This window comes from Mixophyes fleayi, chromosome 9 (assembly GCF_038048845.1).
Source record: "Mixophyes fleayi isolate aMixFle1 chromosome 9, aMixFle1.hap1, whole genome shotgun sequence".
Classification (NCBI taxonomy): Eukaryota; Metazoa; Chordata; class Amphibia; order Anura; family Limnodynastidae; genus Mixophyes; species Mixophyes fleayi.
The window spans coordinates 61,171,766-61,188,011 of NC_134410.1; the positions used below are offsets into that span (position 1 = coordinate 61,171,766).

Consider the following 16,246-nt stretch of genomic DNA (forward strand, 5'->3'; position numbering starts at 1 on the left):
ATTGAAACCTATTAATCATAAAACACTGGTCCGCTTATGGTCTGGGAATTGGTTGTAAAGTGCATTGTTGGAAATATAAAAGCTTTGTTTTCATTAATGTAAGGTCATGTACGAAAAGTGCAAAATATGCATTCTATTTGCACACATAATTCAAAACAAAAAAATAGAAGTAAATATGTTTTTTATGTTATGTGCGCCTTTTATTACATGTGTTCAGAATGCAAAGAGTAAATAAGCTCTTATATTTCAATACAGCTGCAGTTTCCAGTGGAGATTTGCCTTTACCGATCTGCTGCCTATTGCTGCACAAAGTGATTAAGCCAAATGGATAAAAACGCTGCTGGAAACTGCAGCTCTACTGGAATCAATGGTATCTTATAAATAGCACACATCATTATCATCATCTATTTATATAGCGCCACTAATTCTGCATGCAGCGCTGTACAGAGAACTCACTCACATCAGTCCTTGCCCCATTGGATCAGCCAGTTAACCTACCAGTATGTTTTTGGAGTGGGGGAAGAAACCGGAGCACCCAGAGGAAACCCAGGCAAACATACAAACATACAAACTCCTCACAGATAAGGCAATTTTCAGGAATTGAACTCATGACCCCAGTGCTGTAAGACAGAAGAGCTAACCACTGAGCCACTGAGTATATTCTGCTTTTAAGAAGTTATGTGTAGCTGATTTTTTTCTTTGCATGTCACATTCAAAATCACCATAAAACACTCAATATTAAGAATAGCAATTTTCAGTAGGAGAACAACTGTTCATAAAACACTTGAAAATAAAATTGACTATGGAAAACTGCAGCAGGAACAAAATCACCAGTCACCAGTAACACTACACTAGCCTGTCCCTGTGACAGTAGAATTTTGCACAATGTAATAAGCACAATTTTTTTCTATTACTTCATAGGTCATGTAATCATTGCAACTCCATACTAGTATGATTATACACATGGGTTTAATGCATAAATAATTGTGCAAAGACTTAATTTATACAAAATCTTTACAATGTTACACTGCATTACTGCATTACTGATGTCATTATGTACATGTTTTGTTTTGGTTTTTTTTAACCAAGGCCGCAATATAGATATATTATAAATATATGTATTTCACTATGGAATTATGTATTAAACAATGATCTTCAGTAAAATATCTGTTGAATGAGTCATGTGACAGGTGACATCACTCCTCACCAACTATATATATATATTTTAGAGGAGTTTCTAGATGTATTCGTGTCTGGTATATTACTATAGATACACATTGACTATTTAATACTGAAACTATTTTCAGATTTGGATAATACAACGTATATACCATCTCTACACCCAGTACAAAAAAAGCCTGCATTGCTTTTAATCATTCATTGTTTATGATAAAACATTTACATTGGTATTGAAAAGTCTGAACTAGCTGTAATGCCCATATGCCCATTTAATGCCCATAATGTCATATCTGCTACAAGGTGCTGTGTGCATGCTGTGATGTATATACAATGTATTCATGCATATGCAGGCAATAGATTATCCCAAGATTCACCAATTAATAATAGATATCATACACTAAAGTGCAACTGCGATGTGGTTGCTCATGGTTTATAGTGGTGGATCTGTATGTTTATTTCCACTTTCAAATTTCTTTTAAAAAGTTGACAATTGGGGGTAACAAAACCTTAACATAGTGTTTTGTAAAATGTCCTTTATTATATATAACATACTGCATAGTACCAACTGTTCAATGCCACACACTGGTTCCCTAGTTTCTGCTTGCTTTCTATATGCATATACAGACATGAACATACCACAGTAAGCACCCACACATATTAACAATAAACACATTTTGCTATACAGTACAATGATAACATTAAACTTATAATAAAAATTATATTAAACTTAGTGTTCCCAAAGTTGTGTTACTGGTTGAGGAGTTTATCTATAAGATCTATGTGCGTTATATGAGGCATAAAACACATAAATTGTCAGTTTCAGCGAGCAGTGCCTTCTAGCCTTCACCTTCAATATAAGTTGCTGCACTGTTATCATGAATGCAATGTTCCGTTTATCCCTTATTGTACAGTACTGAGGAATATGTTGGAGCTACATGGCAGAATAACTATACTCCACAGCTGGTGTAAAATTAATAGAAATAAATATTCAAATAGTTTAAATGACAGTGGTGACTTTTTTCTGTTATAGCAATTCAAAAATAATCATTCAAATTGACAATTAGAAAGATATCCACCCTGTGCTTTGTGTTGTACTCCATTCCACACAGAAATGTAGTCTATCCATGTAAAAAAAAAACCTAAACATATATGAAGAATGTTTGGGATAGCTGTTCACAATGAGTTAGATTGCCACTGCCGAGTTTCATTTATAACCCTCAACACCTTCTCAGTGTCCCAAGAAAATGTCAACAAAACAGTTAAAAAGTTTCTATATAACAGATTAGTTATGATGTATCAGCTTCAGTTTACGTTCAAAATCTGTTAATTAACTGCAACATAGATACTCTGAAAACAATGGTAAAGATCATTATCTTCCTTGTGCAGAAACCCTTATCATTACTATACTATAGAACATTTAAAATAGAGTTTGATGCTCTACATTTCTTTTGTTACTGTTAGCAGAGAAGATTATTTAATACACAAAGTAAACTGGTCTAAAACAACATTAAATTAGATAAGAGTATATAATATCAACTAGAGGGACTTGCAGTCTTACCTGTTTTTCCAACACCACTGCTCCCCAGAACCACAATCTTTATGTTCCTGTTAGGATCACAGTCCAAGAGAGGGTATTCAGGGATAGGAACTAGTAGATAGTTGTGGGAATACTGGGACATAGTCTACAAGGACAATTATCCAGTGAGGATGATGTAGTCTTATTATCAAGTTCCACAGCTTCTGGAAGCTAATAACATTGTTTGGAAGTAGGTCAAGCTGCTAAGACCTCCCCAAGCAAGACCCTACTGTCCGCAAACTGAGGGACTTGTTCAAAGGCAGAAGGAAACTTTTCTCTCCCAGCTTGAGTGAAAACTGATTCCTACACCCATCAGCCAATCACAACGTTTCCTTTGACATTCCATGGGGAGGGGATCTGGGAAACGGTGATTTTAACTGTATCTCCTCAGATAACTTATTTTTTAGATAACTTTCTATACATCCCTATTCTTTCTGAAGATTGTACAAGAGTGCAACAAATTAAGGAACATGTAAACACTAACATATACTGTATGTACATAAAATCACTGCTGTTTTCTTACTCCAGCTTCTTTCTTAAACTATATTGTTAGTATATTAGAATTATACATACACTAAATATATTTGGCAGAAAGAGCTGTCTTTTATAATGTCCCTAGACAGGTTTATTACAAATAACTAATACAAAATCTGTAAAACTGTCAACAAGCTATAAAAACTGCTCCATGTATGCATTCAGTTTACACGCTAGTATATTTTAAACACAGTGAACAATTACTGTAGTTTTGACTTCCAAAGCCTGGTACACAGCATTTGATATTGTGTAAAGAAATGGTTAAATAAAACTGTTGTATTTTCAGTATGGGAAAGAGTTCAAGCTTCAATGATTTAATCCTTATTCTTCTGAGACGCCCTGCTAGAGGGAGACAGAGAACAATAAAGACCCAGGGTCTGTGAGTCAGTTGTAAAACATGCAGCCTTTCACAGACTGCAACAAAATTCAGTATTAAAGACTTGCCCACTGATGATAGACTTTCATCACCATCACCATTTATTTATATAGCGCCACTGATTCCGCAGCGCTGCACAGAGAACTCACCCACATCAGTCCCTGCCCCATTGGAGCTTACAGTCTAAATTCCCTAACACACACACAGACAGAGAGAGAGAAAAAGAGAGAGAGAGAGAGAGAGAGAGAGAGAGAGAGACTAGGGTCAATTTTGATAGCAGCCAATTAACCTACCAGTATGTTTTTTTGGAATGTGGGAGGAAACCGAAGCACCCGGAGGAAACCCACGCAAACACGGGGAGAACATACAAACTCCACACAGATAAGGCCATGGTCTTTGTCAGAGCATCTTGCACATTTGTTTGACCTAAAATAATATACATCTTAGTTTAAAAACATGAATCAGCATTTCATTTTTACAAACAAAATAGCATCATTCACCACTTATTCTTGTGATATGTTTGTTATAAGTTGAATTCTGCATATTATAATAGTGCAAGCTTTTTTTTTTAATTTCTAGTCAACCTTTCTGTGAAAAATAAGGGCCTGATGTAATGTCGGCCGCAAGTCCAACTGATCAGCGCAAAAAGCACTTTTAGCCAAGGATTCGTCTCAGTTTGCACTCCGACTGAGACGGATCTCCCCCTTGCACATCTCTGCACTTAGAGAGGTGGAACGGGGAAGGTAGCTGGCGACCCAAGGATTGTAATGGCGTGTTCACACACTTTACATGCAATGCTGAGTTGAAAGCAGCCGCAGATAGGTCTCTAAGAGACGTATCCAGTGTCAGACTGGGGCATGAAGGGCCCACGGGGGACTGCAACGGTAGGGGCGCACCAGAGGCTGTGTGGCCAGCCACCACAGAGGCGAGACCAGACTCTAGAGGGGGAGTGGTCAGCCCATGAAGGGCATGGCTAGCGGCATAGTGTACTATATAAAGAATGCAGTGTATATATAAAGACTGACTGCATAGTCTAGGCCCCACCTTTTAGGTCGGGACAAAGTCTTGCTCCACTAGAATTAGAACAGTTGCCAGACTGTCCTGCTCTCTCCTACTTGTTCGTGCAGCGTTCACTACCTGCTGCTGCTGATGTCTTAAGCTCAGTTGCTGTCTGGCAGGCGCGGGCTGGCAGTTTTCGGCCCGGGGGCGCACAGGTGGCCGCATCACGTGACACGCGATGCGGCCACGTCATAATGACGCGGCCGCATCGTGTGTCACGTGATGCAGCCGCCTTTACGCTGACATGGCCGCCGGTGATATTGCTAGATTATTTCATCCACGGGGGGGATGGGGGGAGGCGGCCGGCCCGAACAGCCGTTAGACTGAGCGGCCCGGGTGCCTGCTGCCCCCCGGTCCAGCCCGCCTCTGCTGTCTGGACCCTGGAATGTTGGGGTCCTCCTTTGAAAAAGAGATATGTACATTAAATATGGAAAGCCTAGCAATGAGGGCACACTCTAGCCCCCTTCCCCAATCAGTCTCAATGTTAAATCAATAGCTCTCACGTTTAAAGGGTGCGTGTGAGTGTGAAAAGCACTGGCTACTCCCCTACAGCAAAAAACTTTCATTGTTGAGTACACCATCGACAGAAGTGTAGACTGCCTGCTCAAAGAAGTGTGACATATCTCCGGGCAGGCAAAACAGAAGTCCTGAGTTTCAGGGCAGCGGGACAGTGCCCTAAAAGCACTACATAGGTAATGGAAGGTATGTAGATATTATAATGAAACAGACAAATATGAAAAAATAATGTTTCAAAGAAAGACAAAAATTGACAACACACACAAAACACATATACAAGAAGAGATACACTGTCTCAGAATAGTTACAATTAACCATACTATTACTACCCTTAGTGAGAATATACAGTGCCACCCCCAACCTTGGCTCCATGGGAATTACCTTTGCTGCAGATCAGGGGTTGGCTAATATCTAATCAAGCCCAGATGTGCCAATTGTGCATTTATATTTTATATTATATATATATTATTAATAATAATGGAACATATTATGCCACACAGTAGTGCCCCAGTTCAATTTATGGCACATTGTTCAATTTATGCCACAAATCATAATATGTCACACAGTAATGCCCCCAAATCATACTAAGCCACACAGTAATGCCCCCAAATCATTCTATGCCACACAGTAATGCCCCCAAATCATATTATGCCACACAGTAATGCCCCCAAATCATATTATGCCACACAGTAATGCCCCAAATCATACTATGCCACACAGTAATGCCCCCAAATCATTCTATGCCACACAGTAATTCCCCCAAATCATTCTATGCCACACAGTAATGCCCCCAAATCATATTATGCCACACAGTAAAGCCCCCAAATCATATTATGCCACACAGGAATGCCCCCAAATCATATTATGCCATACGATAGTGCTCCAGTTCAATTTATGCCACATTGTTCAATTTATGCCACAAATCATATTATGCCACACAGTAATTCCCCCAAATCATTCTATGCCACACAGTAATGCCCCCAAATCATATTATGCCACACAGTAATGCCCCCAAATTATATTATGCCATGCGGTAGTACCCCAGTTCAATTTATGCCACAAATCATGATAAGTGTGCATCATGTTATGCCACACAATGTCTCCAAATCATATTATGCTACAGAGTAGTGCCCCCAAATAATATTATGCCACAGAGTAGTGCCTCCAATTCATTTTATGCCAAGAACAGGCTACTCCCCCAGGTAAAAAGGGAACATTGTCAAGTTTGCAAAAAAAGCAAAAAAAAAAAGTATAATAAAATAAAGTAAATGTGACTTACCTCTGTTTCATCTCCCCTCTCTGTGGTCGGCTGGGCAGGGTCCTCGCAGCTCCTACATGCTGCCAGCATCGCAACGTCATGATGTGTGCGACTCTGAAAGGTGCAGGTGACTTACACTTGCAAATTTTGGACTTGGGTGGGTCCCACCTACATAGGAACGGGCAGAGATTGAGAACTTAAAGTGGCCCTGGAAAAAAAGCCTGAAAGTGACATTATGTAGACGGGGCCACATAAATATTAGGTGGGGCCCAGTGTGTGTGTGCGCCTACTGTATGTGTGTCCTTTTCTTGTCACTTTCCTGACCTTTGGCTGCTGGTGTCTTTAGCTTAGATGCTGCTTGTCTGGATCCTGCAATGTTGGATGTCCTATCTGGAAAAAAATGGGAACATGACATTTAGAAAACTCCAACCAGCCCTGGCACTAAATCAATAGTACACACATTTAATAATTAGGCCTCCCTCCAGCCCCAACATTAAAATAATAGTATTCACATTTGATAAATAGATCTATTTCCCTCCAACCAGCCCCGACATTAAATAAATAGTATCCGCATTTAATAAATACACCTATTTCCCTACCTCCAAACAGGCCTAGCAATAAATAGCATTTAAGTTTAATAAATATAACCATTTCCCACCACCATCTCTGACATTAAATAATTCACATTCACATTTAATAAATAGCCCTCCTGCCCAAACTTAACCCCATGTTCAATTAATAGCCCCAAACCACCCCAGCATTAAAAATCCTGCCACCTCATCTTAATTTAATAGACCCCACTATTAAATTAAATTAGCCCATCACCCCACAAATAAAAGTGCACACATTAGCCACCACCTACTTCACACCCACATTATATTACCACAAGCCCCCTGCCCTCTCCCCATTTTGCTTATAACAAGCCCCCCTGTCCTCACCTCCCCTTTTCACTTATAACAAGCCCCCCTGCCCTCACCCTCCATTTCACTTATAACAGGCCCCCTTGCCCTCACCCCCCCTTTCACTTATAACAAGCCCTGCCCCCCATTTCACTTATAAAAGCCCCCCTGTATCACCACTATTTAACTTATAACAGCCCCCCCCGTCCTCACCCCTATTACATTGCCACAAGCCCCATTGTCCACACACACATAGCACCCACATTACCATAACACACACAAATTAATTTCTCATACACCCTGACTCAACCCCCTCTCTCATACACACATTTCTCATAAACACAGACATACTAATACATTTATCATACACACTGGCACACATTCCCTCATACATACACACACTAACACACTTATCATACAGACACAGACACACACACTAATACATTTATCATACACACTGACACACATTCTCTCATACATACACACTAATACATTTATCACACACACTGACACATATTCTCTCTCATACATACACACACACTTATACATTTATCATACACACTGACACACATTATCTCTCATATATACACACACACTAATACATTTATCATACATATAGATATAGACACACACTAATACGTTTATCATACACACTGACACACATTCTCTCACACACACACACACACACACACACACACACTGATACATTTATCATACGTACAGACACAGACACACACTAATACATTTATCATACATACAGACATAGACACACACTAATACATTTATCATACATACAGACATAGACACACACTAATACATTTATCATACACACTGACACACATTCTCTCTCATACACACACACACTGATACATTTATCATACGTACAGACACACACACACTGATACATTTATCATACACACTGACACACATTCTCTCTCATACACACACACACACACACACACTAATACATTTGTAATACATACAGACACAGACACACACTAATACATTTATCATACACACTGACACAGATTCTCTCTCATACACACACACACTAATACATTTATCATACATACAGACACACACACACACACACACACTAAAACATTTATCATACATACAGACACACACACACTAATGCATTTATCATACACACTGACACACATTCTCTCTCATACACACACACACTAATGCATTTATCATACATACAGACACAGACATACACTAATACATTTATCATACACATTGACACACATTCTCTCATACATACAGACACACACTAATACATTTATCATACATACAGACACAGACACAGACACACACACACACACACACACACACACTAATGCATTTATCATACATACAGACACACACACACACTAATACATTTAACATACACACTGACACGCATCCTCTCATACATACAGACACATCTCACCTTTCTTAACTTTCCTGCTTTGCTTCCTTCATGGCAGTGTGGGTAGGGGGCGTGTCTGCTCTGATTGGCTGAGTGACTGTGTCAGCCAATCAGAGCATAGCACAGGGGGTGATAGGAGACAGTGAGGAGTTCCAGCCTGAGCAGGAAGCTCCTCTGTTTAACCAGCAACACAGGCTGCTCCTACACTTACATCTCCGAGGGGGCCTGGGAATTCTGGGGGGCCGGACCATCGGACAGTGGGGCCTACCGGCTATTTCCCCGGGATCCCGCTGGGCCAGTCCGACACTGGATGTATCTTTTGCAGGTGCTTTCTCCTGGTGCAACAGACCTTTTTAAAAAAAAAGGAGTAAAAAAAGAACTAAATTTTAAAAATAGCTGTGCACTCCATCCCAATCAGCTAAACCAACCCTTGTGCTGTTTGGGGTGTAGAAGCATGATTTGTTTCTTCTAACATTCATTTATTTATTTTACAGGGCCGCTGTGACTGATACACTTAAGTGTATCATGCACCCCGGCCCATAAGGCAGATATAGGGGTGTGTTTCTGCAATTTGCATAATATTTTGAGTGATCCGTCCAACTTGGAATCCTGTGTAAATTATGGGATACAATTTACACAGTGTAAATTACATCCAACTGTACATCAGACCCTAAAAGTACACCGTAAACAGATAATAAAAAATATAGTTATATTTAAGATACTTAGCAACAGCGGTGTAAAGTTAATAAATTCTATCAGTCAACAAAACATGGGTTGGTGTTTCATTTCTACGAATAAGTGAGTGATAGCTGATTACATTATTGTGGGATGTTGCTGTCCGTGGTACATCAGCTCATCTAGTTAAGAAAAGAGATTGTTGAACACCAAATACAAAATCAATTTTCCCTCACAAATCTCTTCATTAGGTACTGCAGCAGGAAGGCTGTCCCTTCATCTTTAATCTTGGCACCCTCCTTCTGGTGGCTTTCAACTTTAATAATGGAATGACTGATGCAAAATTTGGAGAATAGGTATTGTATCTTTCACCCAGAAACCTGCTATCCAAAGCTCTGAAGACCATGAAGCAAAAACAATTGCTGCTCAGTGATAATGTCTTCTTACAATCACTATGAGGAGCACTGTTCAATCATTTATTGAGGAGAGGAATGCCAGAGGCACTTTGGTTTAACACAGAAACATTGGATATGTTATATAGTATATTTCATGCACAGTGCTCCAAATGGAAGGACAAAAAAATCCTTATCTGGAAAGCTGTATGTCCCAATCATTCTGGATAAGAGATCCCAATATCTGTATTGCTTGCTGACTAGCTCAGTCCTTCCATCTTATTTATTTGCATTTGCTCATTTCTAGGGGTTGTGCTGTAGCTTTTATTTGTTAATGACAGTTCATGGTATCCTATTATTTACTACCAACATGGCCCATTCATATCTATTAAATGAATGGGATATGTCTACAGAATTAATGTGCCATGGCCATGTAGGAAATCAAATGTTTCATAGTCTGAAACCACTTGTATTGACTCAGCAAACTAACAAAGCGGTCACCACTGAAAGAGAGGTAAATTGGGAAAATCTTTACTATCTGTTGACTGGACAATCGGGTATGTTATCATGTATGCTGTATGTGGTGGGTATAAGACTAATGGGCATGAGGCAGAAAACTTGGCATTCATATCGTATGCAATCGATGGTGGTAGGCATAAGTATGAGGGCTAAGCTGAGTTCAGGGTCATGTTGTTATGCTGAAAATGTGGTAATCATAGGGTATATGGCAGGCATGGGGTCGTTTTTGTGCTGGGCATGTTGTGCCCAACTCAGTACTGTATTGTGGTGGACATTTGTTTGTGTGGGGGTTGGAATGATTGTCTCCATTATTCACTTCTTAATAATACAAACTCTATAAACATTTTCCATGTTGTTTTCTTTTATTCTGTAAATATGTGTGTGTTTCATATCAGTTATATATTATGTGCTCTCTCCTGGGTGAATGGAGGAACCCTGTTTTTTTGGTAAATAGTGTAAAATGCACTATTTAGTAATATAAATAAAAGTAATTGTAGAATCTGAATACAGATTCTCTTTAAAAGTAGAACTAAACACATAAAAAGTGATTTGATATCAGGATGAACTGTATTATTTTTCTTGAATATCTGCACAGCTCTGGTTAATCACAAAATTATTCAGAATTTGCTCATTACCTAGGTCATAGAGTGAAAGGTGTCCAATTGCCAGGACCAAACTCCAGGGGCTAGATTTACTAAACTGCGGGTTTCAAAAAGTGGAGATGTTGCCTATAACAACCAATCAGATTCTAGTTATCTTTTATTTAGTACATTCTACAAAATGACAGCTAGAATCTGATTGGTTAATATAGGCAACATCTCCACTTTTTCAAACCTGCAGTTTAGTAAATCTACCCCCAGGTCTGAGATAATACTGATTCTAGTAAGATCACTTTCTAATTGACTACTACTGAATTGGAGACAAATGGCCAAGCACAACCGTTAATAAAGTAACAAGATAAACATTCCTAGTACCTCTCATGCATGTGTGTCATGGGCCAGTGGTGGAACTACAACTGGTGCAGCAGGTGTGGTGCACTAGGAGGCAATAGGGCCCGCTGCAAGGAGAACTAACGAGCTGTGGACACCAGTTCCCTCCTCCCTTTTTCCCTGCACCGGCGCCCACAGCTCGCTAGTTCCGCCTCTGTCCTGAGCTAACTGACCCTTGAAATCAGGAATAATTGTACAGTTGCACTAACTATGGCAGTGATCATAATAATTATTTCAGCAATATAAATGCTCTGTAGCTCTGCAGCTGATAAGTACTGGGTGAGATGAACACAAATCCTAGAGCATATAAATGTAATATCATATTTATGACACTATTTTTGATATCCTTTGTAGAAGGTTTTTATATATATAGTCCTTTATTATTTTTAACCTTTAGAGAAATAAGTTATTCTAAACAGACTTTTCTTTCTCTAAAATAAGTGAAGCTATGTACACAAATTATAATTGGTCTGGACAATCGTTTTCACCTAATTTGGCACTTACGGCTGCGACCATTCAAGACTCTATAGCTAAAAATTATTCATTGTGCCTTAACAATACTTGTTGATCACCTTATCTGTCTGTACATGTATGTCCACAATTATGAGGGTCACCAGCAACAATCCCTGCCTGGTAAGTGGTTCCTGAATAGCAAAATTTTACCAAAAAGCGATATCAATGATTCTCTTCCGATAGTGGTGGTTGTGTGCATACAAAGACTAAGCTGAAAACATCCACAGTCCTTAGAAACAACCATATCAAAATGTGTATATCACTATATATACACACACAGCATGATGGCTTAGTGGTTAGCACTTCTGCCTCACAGCACTGGGATCATAAGTTTGATTCCCAACCATGGCCTTATCTGTGTGGAGTTTGCATGTTTTCCCCTGTGGGTTTCCTCTGGGTGCTCTGGTTTCCTCCCACACTCCAAAAACATACTAGTAGATTAATTGTCTGCCATCTGTGTGTGTGTATGTTAGGGAATTTAGATTGTAAGCTCCAATGAAGTAGGGACTGATGTGAGTTTTCTGCGGAATTAGTGGTGCTATATAAATAGCTACTGATGATGATTGATATATATAATGGTAGAAGCCATTTTAACACGTATGGCCAATAGTAGGCTACTCACAAGGGGACTTTGTCTTTTATTATTATTATTATTATTAATTTTTATTTATAGGGCGCCACAAGGTGTCCGTGGCGCCGTACAGGGACAAAAATGAATTACAATACAAGGTGAGACAGCACAGTACAGTAAACATAAAGCACAGTAACTCAGTAAGCTCAATGCACAGCTAGTGAGGGCGGGGGGAGTATCTGCAAATGACGGGGCCCAAAAGGAGGGCGCGGAAGACAGGGAGACTCCCAGAGGGGGGAGGAGGGCCCTCGAGGAGGAGGGCAAAGTAGCTGGAGAGCAGAGTTAGAAGTGGTGGAAACAGGAGGAGAGATGGCCCTGCTCAGAGGTGCGTACAATCTAAGGGGAGGGATGGACAGACGGAGAGGGAGAGAGGGAGAGTAGAGCGACGGAGGCAGGGAAGGGGAAAGAAGGGGAGAGGTAGAGGATAAGGTAGGTAGTTAAGTGGGAGTCTGTCTGTATATTTTAGCCTTCGGATCAAGGCACTTATACACATTATTTTTAGTCACATGCAGTGGTCGAAGTGTGTGTGTGTGTGTGTCGGGGGGAGGGGTAAGGTGGTATGCCACACCGCCACTTCTTCTACTACCTACATTGTAAACCCAGAGCCGCAACGAGGCAGGTGCGGGCGGTGCCGTCGCCCAGGGCACAAGGCCAAGGGGGCGCAGCAGCCACCCGCTACCTGCCTCTGTACCTCAACCCTTAAGTTCTGTTTAAGGGCTAAAGAGAGAGAGAGATATTAACTTACAAGAGTTTGATGTTTCAGCCCTTAAGTTCCGCAGTGGAACGCATGTGCGTTCCACTGACGGGAAGTTCGGCATTTTGAAAGTTTGCGTTCCAATGCGGAACTTAAGGGCTGAAGCATCAAACTCTTTTAAGTTAATCCGGGACTATGTTAACTGATGATAAAAGTTTTAGCTGGATATTCTGTAAAGGGTGATCTGTTCTCTGTATGTTACCGTTTTACGTGTTTACAGATTGCAGCTGCTTTTTACTTTAGTTTTATTTGTGTTTAATGTCAGCATATTGTGAGCTGCTCCCAGTTAATCGCAGAAGTGGAAGAAACATAATATTAAATACCCGTTGATCACAATTGTTATGAGTGTTTTGTCGCTATCCAATAACGATTGTCGAATCTCGATTTGTGTTTCCAACACACAAAGATTTATTCTCAAAAAGTAGCAGAATATATTCAAGCGAAATAATAATAATAAGTACAGCCGTTACTTATCGCAGGCGCTCTGGATCCAGTGAACAGTCATTCAGGTCTGAAGTCTGTGGTCAAGGTGACTGAACACTAGATGAGGAGCTGTTGCTTATATGCACACAGAAATACAGTAAAACAATGCAAAGGGTGTGGCTTGCTTCTATTGGTCCAGGTTTAAGGAGGGTCCAGTAGGTTGCAGATCATAGGCTAGTTTAAGCTCAGGATTCCAAAGGTGGGGGTCATCTCTCCAGGGAATGGGCTCCGATCTTTCCGCCAAGATTTCTAATCCTAATAGTCCATAATTCCTTAACATTAATAACTTGCGTATGCACTCTACGATCCATTCGCAGAGTGAACCGGACAGTTGCAAATGTGAAGGGGATTAGTATGATACCACACATGACATGATTCCTTCAACGTGTACCATATGTTTTACTGATATGCATATAACTTATAATATTACACATAAACTCTACTATATTTCGACATAAACAACTATGTGCTGCAACTACCATTAATGTGTACTATTTTACAAATGTGTGTGTTGGTGCGAATGTATGTAAAAGCGTAAATACTGTTGTTGCCCCGTGTTGCGGCTGCGTACGCCCTTCCACGCCGTAGAGTGCTCTACACATATTTTCAGACAAAGACAACCAAGTTTGCTCGATTTTAATTGAAATGACTTTATCCAATTTGCTGACTTCGACACTTTCATAAGAATAGATGTCGCTCACATGTACTTAGTTGCACTTTGCGTTAAAGTCATTTTAGCATCTTTGTATCATACTGACCACTGTCCATCCAGTGCACAATGTAATACATGGATACACAGATTTAATAGCACTTGTATATGGTGATAACTTATTGTACATGTGTGGATGTTATGTCCTATAGAAACCTTTCATACGTCACAGGTAGGGAGGCAGTGGGATCAGTTAGATGGTTTCCGTGTTGTATATGCAAATTTGTTAGTATATCTTTCTTGTTTCCCACGGCAAGAGGTATTCTCATCATAACTGTTTACGTGCAGATATTCAAGTCTGTATATACTAAAAAAAAATATATATATAATAATATATAAAGAAATATATAGTGAGAGAGAGGAATAAAGGTTTAAATCTAGAAAAAAAAAAGATTACACGTGTTTATGAGATCCCCGTTTTTTAAATCATATTTGATTATATGAAGCAAATTGATAATATGAAAAAGATTTCAACTACATCTGCCGCAATGTTTGTTTGAGAGACAAGGATAAAGCATGACAATTTTTGTCACAATATATTAAAGTAACTTAAACCTACACATACTGCAGTATTTTAGTTACATTGAGGCATTATATGAATAAGACAGACAATTTAGTATTACAATTCGAATTAAGTATATGTGAACCCCTCCTTAAATTCATGCCCAGTACAGTTTATGTAAAATAAATATATACTTTGTCCTCTACATAAAACAACTAAACTTATGAAATTCTTCCGCACTGCTGTACAGAGAACTCATTTACATCACTCCCTGCCCCATTGGGGCTTACAGTCTAAATACCCTAAAACACAGACACAGACACTTTTGCTGTTCTTATTTGAGTATTAAGTGCATAAAATATTAGAATACCTATCGCTATATATTTTTTGCATACTTTAAATGGTCATTAGGCTAGAGAGCCGGTTGTTAATTTATTGGAATCTCACCACTGTGTGTGTGTATATATATATATATATATATATATATATATATCTATCTAAATTATTTTTTTTAGTAAAGTCCTAGCCACACCCACACATTAGGTTGGCCACATCCACTTGTCAAATGCCACTCCCACTTAAATGGGGGGCGCCGGTGCCCTGTCTCGCCCAGGGTACTAAAATGTCTAGTTACGGCACTGTGTAAACCTATCAATTTCTATTGACTGACACTGACATTCCCATTACATTTTTCATACCGCCACTTCTACATTTCTACTTCGATCATTGGACATGAGATCTAATGAGCTCCACAAGCCCCTGGGTTGGTATATTAGCCTAAAACATATGGATATGTGTCTGATATGTGAGGTACACTGAGCAGATAGGTCATTTTTGTAAATAATACAGAGACATAGCCACTACATTTTCAGCCATGAATATTAAAATATGGTCGGATTTTAATTCTTCTCGGTCACCTTTATTCACACTTGTGTCGATTTTGGGTCAATTTGGTCTAAATTGGCAATTTTAGGCTAAGAACCTTTAAGAACCAGGTCTACATGGATACCATTCACACTTCTACCATCTAGATGGGTTTATTACAACAATAGCACAGTAAAACACACTTATATAAATAATTCTATCCGCATGGAATAGATAACAATTACAATGAAATTCACCCAGGTGATGACAAGGCCAATATATGTGATTGTGGTTACTCGGTCTGAAGTAACCTGTATGCAGCAGTATGGTCAGCTATACACACCCATGTTCATCCATACACCTATAAACTATGGATGCTGTCTATTGCTCCAAGTCTCTGTCTC

General features: G+C 39.4%; 1 protein-coding gene across 2 annotated transcripts in view; it reads right to left on the reverse strand.

The window, feature by feature from the left end:
* Positions 1-8,863, reverse strand: part of LOC142100692 (ras-like protein family member 11A-like) — a 70,331-nt gene extending 61,468 nt beyond the window's left edge. The window contains exons 1-3 of one of the 2 annotated variants that reach the window (XM_075184420.1): positions 8,833-8,863; positions 6,823-6,888; positions 2,738-2,861 (exon numbers count right to left, since the gene is read on the reverse strand). In XM_075184420.1, the coding sequence (XP_075040521.1) occupies positions 2,738-2,858 (121 nt within the window). In that variant the 5' untranslated portion in view covers positions 2,859-2,861; positions 6,823-6,888; positions 8,833-8,863. Of the gene's footprint in view, positions 1-2,737; positions 2,862-6,822; positions 7,158-8,832 lie in introns of those variants that run through there. The other variant, XM_075184419.1, reaches the window with a different exon arrangement.
* Positions 8,864-16,246: the final 7,383 nt, after the last annotated feature.